Source organism: Rhincodon typus, unplaced genomic scaffold (genome assembly GCF_021869965.1).
Source record: "Rhincodon typus isolate 14 unplaced genomic scaffold, sRhiTyp1.1 hic_rhity00000051, whole genome shotgun sequence".
Classification (NCBI taxonomy): Eukaryota; Metazoa; Chordata; class Chondrichthyes; order Orectolobiformes; family Rhincodontidae; genus Rhincodon; species Rhincodon typus.
In genome coordinates this window covers 1,614,327-1,624,373 of record NW_025965689.1, presented here as the reverse complement: position 1 = coordinate 1,624,373, position 10,047 = coordinate 1,614,327, and the positions used below count along the sequence as shown (strand labels likewise).

Genomic DNA, 10,047 nt, shown 5'->3' with positions numbered 1-10,047 from the left:
CTGACCCTGCCAACTCATAATTGTTTTGTCTTTTGTTAAAACAAAACACCTAGGGAGAACTCAAAAACCGTTTACCAATTGCCTGTCTGAATGAGACATTTTAGCGTCACTGTGGTAAGAAGGACAGTGAGAGAAAGAGAAGGGCAATATCTGGATTGATTTCAGGGGCACTGCTCAGTTTGAACGAGTTGAGAAAGGTTGGAGATGTCAGTGTTGCTTTGAAAGGCAGATCCAGAGGACATTTACTCAGCTGATCCCAGGTACAGAGGGACTGTCTGATGAGGGAGAGGTTGAGTAGGTCAGGCCCCTGTCCCTGCTGAAGTTTAGGTGACCTTATTGAAGATTCTTAGAGGGACTTGACAGGGGAGATGCGGAGAGAGGTTGTTTCCCCTTATGTGGGAGTGTCTGGGACCAGAGAAGCATCATCGCAGAATAAGGGAGGTCACCCATTGAAGACGGAGATGAGGAGGAACTTCTTCTCTCCGAGCAGAGTCGATCTGTTGAATTTTTTTACCATCTCGGCTGGGTCGTCGAGTCTATTGAAGGCTGAGATTTTGAATCAGGAAGGGGAATGGAGGGCGATTGGGGCAGAAAGGTACCAGTGACTGACCATTGTGTCCCACCTTGATCTCTCTCAGACTATCTGGCTGTGCTCCCCTGCCACCATTAGGATCAGAGAAGCAGGAAATAGCAGACTGAGTCACTGACTGAATGCACACCCCAAACAGACAGGTCACAGCGATGGAGATCCTCACCACTCTCCTGCTGCTCGATACATACCTCCAGCTTTTATCACCATTTCCGAGTGGCCGCAAGGGACAAATCCGTCACTCGGCTCCTGCCCTCAGCTCAGTGCACAACCAGAATGTGAACAGACACACTCCCATCAAGACTGTGGACAGATAGCATTGCATATGTGTGCTGGCATTTCCCAGACTGTTTAACAAATGCAGTCTCTCAGGCACACTCCCTCTTTGCCTCTCTCTGACTCTCTTGCACGCTCTGTCTCTCTCTCGCACGCTCTGTCTCTCTCTCGCACGCTCTGTCTCTCTCTCATGCTCTGTCTCTCTCTCACACACACACTCACTCTCTCTCTCTCTCTCTCTCGGTCTCGCTGACCCTCTCTCTCACATACTGTCGCATATACTCTCTCTGATTCTGTCTCTCTTACACACACTGTCTCTCTTACACACACTGTCTCTCTTACACACACTGTCTCTCTTACACACACTGTCTCTCCCATATATTCTCTTTCATACACTATCTCGCTCACACTCTCTCATGCACTGTCTCACACCTATTTCATGCACGTGTGAGAGACCAGAGAGAGACTGAGAGAGAATGTGTGTGAGAGAGGACGTGCTAAAAAGATAGAGATTGCTTGAGAGAATTATGTCTGTGGAAAGCCCCTCTGCTTTCCTTTGCCAGGTTTCTCATTGATTCCAAATGGTTTTGATCTCTTGGAGACAGTGTCAGTTAAGGGATAAAGAGATACTGGGGAAATCCCTCGGGCCAGTCACTATATTCTGTTCAGTCACTTGAATCTGATGTATTTCTGAAAAGGAAATGAATTTTGTCAAACGCTGCAATGATCAATGAACTTTGTAAAAATGGTGTGTGTGACACAACTTGACATGTAAATCCAGACACATGGGATATACATGATTCTTATCAGTGCACAAGTATGGAAATGTTTGTGCATATGTATGTGAGAGAGAAACTGTGTGGGGACAAAGAGATTGTGAGGGCACGCGAGAGAGTGTGTGGCAAAGAGAGAGCATGAGGGAGAGAGAGAGAATGTGAGCCAGAGAGTGTGAGAGAGTCAGAGATCGTGCGCGGTGTGGATGAGAATTTGTATGCGTTTGTGTGTCTGTATGTGAGTCACTCAGTCAGTCAGTCAGTTTGCTAAGTCAGTCGACAATGGAGTCAGAACCTCAGTCTGAGTTTTGGATCTCACCACAGCAGATGGTTAAAATTTGAATTTTTTCAAAAAGCAAAGCTGTATTTAACAAAAAAGAAGTTGATCCGATGGAAATCATTGTCAATTATCAGGAAAACCCCATTTGGTTCACTGTGTCCTTCAGGAAAGGAATCTGCTATCTTTACCTGGTCTGGTCTACATGTGACTCCAGACCCACCCCAAAATGGTTGACTCTTAATCACGTGTGGGCAATTAGGGACAAGCAATAAATGCTGGTTCATGCAGTGATGCCCATATCTCATGAATGTATAAAAAGCGAGTGTGTGCTTGTGAATGTATGTGTGTGAATTAATTTGTGCAATTAAATTTAGAGTTTGGAAAACAAGGACAAAAGTTTTGTTCAAGAGCAGCAAAACAAGGAATGAGCATAAAATTACGGGGAACATAAAAACTGACTGTACAAGCTTCTGGAAGCACGTGAAGAGAAAAGTATTTGTGAAGAAAATCATAGGTCCCTTACAGTTAGAATCTGGGGATATTATAATGGCAGAAGGTTTGAAAACACAATTTGGTTATGTCTTCCTCAAAAGAGGAAAAGTACGCCCCCAGAAAATGCTAGAGAACCAAGGTCTAGTGAGAGGAAGGAACTGAAAGAAATCAGTGTTAGTAGGGAAATAGTATTGGGGAAATCGATGGGATTGAAGGTTGCTAAATCCATATCTCCGTGTGCTTAAGGAACTGGAACTAGATGAGGCAATGGCCCAGTGGAATTATTAATAGACTGTTAATCTAGGGAATCAAATAACATTCTGGGGACCCGGGTTCAAAACCTGCCATGGCAGATGGTGGAATTTGAATTCAATAATATCTAGAATTGAGAATCTAATTGTCGATTGTCAGAAAATCCCCTCTTGCCTCCTTCAGGGAAGGAAACTGCCATCCTTACCTAGTTTGGCCTACATGTGACTCCAGACCCACAGCAATGTGGTTGACTCTGAACTGCCCTCTAAGCAATTAGCGATGGGCAATAAATGCTGCCCAGCCAGCAATACCCTCATCTCATGAATGAATTTTAAAAAAAACTCGACAAAATGAGGGCATTGTTGGTCGTGTTCCGAGATTCCGTAGGCTCTGGAACAGTTCACACATATTGGAGGGGAGCTAATGCAATCCCTCTGTTTAAAAAGGAGGCAGAAAGACAAAAATATAGTGGAGTATTATAGACCAGATAACCAAACATTGGTTTGTAGGGGAAATTCTGGAATCAATTATAAAAGATGTGACAGCAGAACACTTAAAAAGCATTACAAGGATTGGCAAAAGCCAAAATGGGGCTATGAAAGGCAAATGAATCTTAATAAATTGACTGGCGCTTTCTGAGGGTCAAAGGATGGATGAGGGAGAACCAGTCGATGTAGTATATTTGATTTTTCAGAAATTTGTTTTTTTGATAGAAGATTCCTGTGCAAAGTGCAAAATACAAGGGATTGAGGATAATATGTTGTTGTAGATTGAGAATTGTTTCCTGTCTGTCAACCAGAGTGTGAATAAATGGCTCTTTTTACTGAGAGGCAAGTAGTGACTAGTGGGATATCACAGGGATCAGCACTTGGGGCCCAGCCACTCTCAATATATTATTAGTGACCTGGATGAGGGAGCAAAATGCATCAGTTCCAAATTTGGTCATGACACAAAACTGGGCAGGATTGTGAGGAGGGCACAATGGAGGTGATTTAGACAAATTGAGTGAGTGGGGCAAGCTCATGGCAGATGCAGTACAACATGGCTAAATGTAAAATGATACACTTCAGGTGTGGAGAAACAGAAAGCATATATGATTGAAATGATGATACACTGGGAAGTGTGGATGTACAAAGGGATCAGAGTGTCAATAAAAGTACATGTGCAGGTACGGCCAGTAATTAGGAAGGCAAATGGGACATTGGTCTTCATTACAAGAAGATTAGAGTTTGGAAGTAGGGTTGTCTTACTGCAGTTATACAGGGTCTCGGTGAGACCACACCTGGAGTATTGTGTGCAGTTTTGGTCGCACTACAGAAGAAAGGATATCCTTTCCAGAGAAGGAGTGAAGCAGAAGTTCACTAAGCTGATAGCAGGGATGGCAAGATTGTCCTATCTGGAGAGATTGATTTGAGTGGGAGCTATATTCGCTAGAGTTTAGAAGGAGAAGAAGAAGGCGAGGGGCAAGGCTTAAATGTGATGTACGAGGCAAGTTTTTTACACAGAGGGTGGTGGGTGCCTGGAACTCTCTGCTGGTGGAAGTAGTGGAAGCAGATACTGTCGTGACTTTTAGAGGACGTCTTGACAAATACATGAACAGGATGGGAATAGAGGGATACGGTACCCTGAAGGGTAGGGGGTTTTAGTTGTGACAGGCAGCATGTCTGTACAGGCTTACAGGGCCTGTTCCTGTGCTGTAATTTTCTTTGTTCTTTGTTCTTTGAGAAGAGGGGATCAGATTGAAAATTCTACCAGTGCTGGACAGACTCGATGCAGAGAGCATGTTTCCCCCTGATTAAGAGGAGTCCAGGACCAGGGAGGTGCAGTCTAAAGGAGATGGAGTAGGGCTGAGATGAGGAGAAATATCTTCCCCTAGAGGGGAGTGGGCCTGTAAAATTCTCAGCCACAAAATGATGTGGAGGGTGAGTCAAAAATAAATCTGAGGAGATAAATAATTGTCTAGATTTGAAAAGAACCAAGCAGAATGAAGACAAAGTGGGATGTAGGATAAATACATAGGTGCATTTTAGAGCATAACTTTCAGGCAGAGCAATTTTCAAAGGTAAAACCATTGAAATGTTTTCTCTTTCTTTATGGCTTTGAGATAGAGAATGATGTATGTTGAATGGTGCAGCAGGCTTGAGAGGCCGAATGGATGTTTCAATCTCAATCTCATTAATAATCGGCGTGTCTTTTTTAAAAATGAATTCATTCACAGGATGTAGGCATTGTTGGTTGGGCCCAGCATTAATTACCTTCACTTTTTATTCCATATTTTTATAGGATTCCATTTTTGCTCTCTGCACATGATGGGAATTAAATCCAGGTCCCTAGAACTTTTCTCTCCCTCTTTCTCTCTCTCTCTCTTTCTGACCCATCTCCCTATCTCAGTCTCCCCTCCCATTTTCTCTCTGTCTCCCAACTCTCTCTCTTCTTTTTCTTGCTCCCACACTCATTCTCTCTTTATCCATCCTCTCTCTCTTTATCTTTCTTTCTTCCATCTGTCTGTCCCTATCCCTCTCACTCTCTTCCTCACTGTCTCTCTCTCTCTCTGTCTGTCTCTCTAAACACTCTATCACTGTCTCTCTTTCTCTCATCTTTTTCTTTCTCTCCCTCCCTCTCTTTCCCTCTCACTGTCATTCTTTGTTATGCTCTCTCTACCCTACCCCCTCTCTCTTCCTTCCCTTTCCTGACACTCTATTTCCCTCATCCTGTCCCTTTTGTTCTATTTCTCTCTGTCTCACCACCCTTTCTCCATGTCTCTCGCACGCTGTCCCTCCCTCTCAGACTCTCCTTCCTTCTCTATCTTCTGTCTTGTTCTCCCATTTCTCTATTCCATCTCTCACTCACTCTCCCTCTGCCTCCCTCTCCCTTTCTCCCCCTCTCTCTATCCTCCTTTCTATTTTTCTTTCCCTCTGTCTCTCTCTCTCCCTCCACGACGCTCCCTCCTTCTCTCTCTTTCTTTAGCCCTCTTCTGTCTCTGTCTCGCTCTCTTTCTCTTTCTCTCTCCATCCCTCACTCTCTGCTTTCCTTGGTCTGTATCCCTTCCATCTCTGTCAGTTTCTGCCCCTTTCTCACACACGTCCGCACTCTCACACATGAATACACAGTCTCCCTATCTCTCTCTCACACCTACATACATAATAATGCATGCCGACGCTCTTTCACACACACAAAGCACACATTTCTTTCTCACATACACAGATTCTACTTTCACGTGCATACACACACAAACACATAGGCTCCTCTCACATACACACAGATACCTCTCTGTCTCACTCTTTCGCTGTCACACACACAAACACACACAGACTCCTCTCTCTCCCACACACACAAACACTCACACACTTCTCACACACACACAGACTCCTCTCTCTCACATACATAAACACACAGGCACAGAACCTCTCTCTCAAACAGACCCCTCTCTCTCTCTCACGCACACACACACATGCTCCCGCGCGCGCACACAGAGATTCCTGTCTTTTCTGCATGCATGTACACACACACGCACACAGACTGTCTCTCAGACACACAGATTCCTCTCTCATACGCACACAAATACAGACTTCTGTCTCACACATGCAAACCTTCCTCTCCCACACAAAACATCCTCTCTCTCTCAGATACATACACACAGACTCCTCTCTATCTCTCACTCTCTCTCTCGTGCACACACACCCTCATTCTCTCCCTCGCTCACACACATGCACATTCTCTCTCTCACACACTTTTGATCACGCACACACCCACACTATTTTTCTCATGTGCGCACACACACATGCACTTTTGTTCTCAAGTTGACGTCATGTGTGTGACAACAAGTGAGCCTTATTATGCATCACCGCTGAACAAATGAAAATAAGAGCTATCATGCTAAAGCACTTGATCAGCAGTTGGCCATTCACCCCATCGAGTCTGCTCCACCATTCCATGAGATCGTGTCTGATCTGATCATCCTCAACTCCACTTTTCCCTCTGACCCTTGATTCCCTTCCTGATTAAAAATTTCTCGCTCAGCCCTGAATCTACTTCCCAATCGCATTTCTTTTGGACGATGGGAAAGACATCTCCAGACTTTGTTAATAAACATTTCAGGATGTAGGACAAATACATAGGTGCATTTTAAAGCATGACTTTTAGGCAGAGCAATTTTCAAAGGTAAAACCACTGAATTGTTTTCTCTTTGTTGCCATAAAACCCACAAAACTTATCAATTTTATCTAATTGTCTATTTTCAGGGCAAATGATAATTCTACAAATACGAGAAGGTATGTCGAGTCCCAGTTTGGCTCCACCACATGACATATTGATGAAATCCACGGTGTCAGTACTCAAGCCAATTTTTACATAATGAATAACAAAGTATTGTGGATGCAGGAGATCTGAAACAACACCGAGAGGGCTGGAGAAACTCAGCAGGTCTGACAGCATCTGTGGAGAGAGAGGGAGAGAGAAAATCAGAGTTAACGTTTCGAGTCCATCACACTCCTGACTCACAGTTATAGAGTCATAGAAATGCACAGCATGGAAACTCATCCATGCCGACCAGATGTCCAAAATTAATCTCGTCCCAATTGGCTGTATTTGGCCCATGACCCTCTTAACCCTTCCCATTCACGTACCTATCAGATGTATTTTAAATGTTGTAATTATACCAGCCTCCACCACTTCCTCTGGCAGCTCATTCCATACATGCACCACCCTCCGTGTAAAAAAAGTTGCCCTCAGGTCCTTTTTAAATCTTTGCCTTGTCACCTTAAATCTATGCTGTCTAGTTTTGGACTCCCATACATTGCGGAAAAGACCTTGGCTATTCACCCGATCCATGCCTCTCATAATTTTATAAGCCTCGAAAATGTCACCCCGCAGCCTTCAACACTCCAGGGAAAATAGCTCCAGCCTATTCAACCTCCCCCTACAGCTCACACCCTTCAACCCTGGCAACATCCTTGTAATCTTTTCTCAACCTTTTCAAGTTTCTTTACATCTTTCCTTTGCAGTATTCCACAAGTGACCTAACCAAACTCCTGTACAACCTCAACATGACCTCTACTCAATGCACTGACCAATAAAGATAAACATACCAAACACCTTCTTCATTTATTTCTCCATCTGCAATGTCACTTTCAATGAACTATGAACCTGCACTCCAAGCTCACTTTGTTCAACAGCACTCCCTGGGACACTACCATCAAGTCTATAAGTCCTGCCCTAATTTGCTTTACGAAAAGCAACACATCACATTTATTTAAATTGAACTCCGTCTGCACTCCTCAGCCCAGGCAAGGTTCCATTGTACTCTGAGATACACTTATTCACTGTCCATTTTACCACCAAGTTTAGTGTTATCTGTAAACTTAGTAACAATGCTTCCTATATTCACATCCAAATCATTTGTGTAATTGATGAAAAGCAGTGGACTCAGCACTGATCCTTGCAGCGCACTGCTGATCAGAGGCCTTATGTCCGAAAAGCAACCCTCCACCATCCTCTGTCTCCTACCTTCGAGCCAATTTTGTGTACAGTTGGCTAGCTCTCCATGTATTCCATGTGATCTAACCTTGTTAACCAGTCTACCATGTGGAACCTTGTCGAATGCCTTGGTGAAGTCCATTTAGACAATGTCCACTGCTCTGCCTTCAATCTTCCTTGTCACTTCTGCAAAAAATTCAGTCAAGTTAGTGAGACATGATTTTCCGTAGACAAAACCATGTTAACTATCCCTTGTGCCATGTCAATGGTGGTGGAGGTGAGTTACTTCTTGCAGGATTCCCAGCCTCTGATCTGCCCTTGTAGCCGATGTATTTACATGGCGAGCTTAGTTCAGTTTTTGGTCATTGGTAACCCCCAGGATATTGATAGCAGGGGGACTCAGTGATGGTAATACCATTGAATGTCAAGGACAAATGATTAGATTCTCTCTCAATAGTAATCCCAAGGATGTTGATAGTGGGTGATTAAGTGATGGTAACACCATTGAATATCGATGGGTGATGGATAGATTCTCTCTCAATGGTAACCACCAGGATGTTGATAGTGGAGGGAGGTATCAGTGAACATTATGGGGATGATGGTCAGATCCTCTCTCAATAGCAACTCCCAGAATGTTGACAGTGGGGGATTCAGGGATGATAACACCATTGAATTTTAGGGGTGATGGTTAGATTCTCTCTTCTTGGATGTGGTCATTGCCTGGCATTTGTGTGGTGCAAATTTTACTTGCCACTCAACAGCCTAAGCCTGGATATTGTCCAGATCTTGAACGTGGACTGCTTGAATTGTTGGAGCAGCAAGCTAACCATCCTACGGCAGCAAGACAATTTCAGTTCTTCCCCTTGTGTTTTTTTTTTTGTTTTCCTGTGCATTAGGTTCCTCAGCAGAGACTGGAACACCCGTGCTCACGATGGAGCCAATGTGGGAGAGATTCTTAACGGGCGACCGGATCGTTCTTAGCTGTGATGCCGGTGGAGAGCTTCGTTCAGTGAGATATAAGTGGATCATAAACAACATTACCAAAGAGTTCAGGGGGAAGATTTACACCATTGAGACTGCTGGCATAGAGCATAATGTGGAATACAGATGCCAAACTTTGACACAAACAACAGCCTACAGTAACAGCATTCTCGTGAGAGTATTGGGTGAGTCACGTCGGTCTTAGATAAGTCAATCTCTTTCTCTCAATAGCACCTCTCCAGGGGGAGTTACATTAATTCCCAGGGATGGACGGGGGTGGGAAAAGCAAGGGTATTGGCATTCTCTTGGAAAAGCACCACTGCTGTTGTGATGTGCAAAGTTTCACTGGAATTCATTGTTTCGATTTTCGGTCCATCCCACCATCTTGTTCACCACTCCCCCAATCCTTTCTTGGGCATTGCTATCAAGTTCTGAGCCATGTGCCCATGGACTGGGCAGATTGCTCACTGGAGAATTGGTGGCAATGCGATCCGGAAGGGCTAAGATCCAGCAGAGATTCCAGGCGGGACTCTTCTGAAGGTGGGGTTGATAGGTTCGATGGACACCATCTCCTAGATCCAACATCGAGCCCAGATCTCACTGAGACTGGATGACTGTTCCCTAGGTGCTCCCCCAGGGAAGGGGGAATTTGAACCCACTCTGTGGTCTGTCACCCTGGTGCACGCAATTGCTAGTTTGTGTTATGACCAGTACACCAAGACTGCCCCTCATGGGTGGTATTACATATAGTTCTTCACACACAGGGAACTGAGTTGGACAATCTCATTGAATGACAAAGCTCTACTCCTTGATCCTATTTTCTATGTTTCAATCCTCCTCAGCCAACTCTTCAGCTTTCTACTTAACTGGCTCCTTCCTTCAGTTTTTGTCTTTTCAGTGTTACGATTCATTCCCATGTTTGATTGTGT

At 44.3% G+C, this 10,047-nt stretch overlaps 1 protein-coding gene across 1 annotated transcript in view; it reads left to right on the top strand.

The window, feature by feature from the left end:
• Nucleotides 1-535: 535 nt before the first annotated feature.
• LOC125488124 (low affinity immunoglobulin gamma Fc region receptor III-A-like) overlaps nucleotides 536-10,047 on the top strand; it is a 15,206-nt gene continuing 5,694 nt past the window's right edge. The window contains exons 1-3 of the mRNA XM_048621000.1: nucleotides 536-772; nucleotides 6,904-6,933; nucleotides 9,034-9,290. Coding sequence (XP_048476957.1) covers nucleotides 712-772; nucleotides 6,904-6,933; nucleotides 9,034-9,290 — 348 coding nt within the window. The 5' untranslated portion in view covers nucleotides 536-711. The remainder of the gene's footprint in view (nucleotides 773-6,903; nucleotides 6,934-9,033; nucleotides 9,291-10,047) is intronic.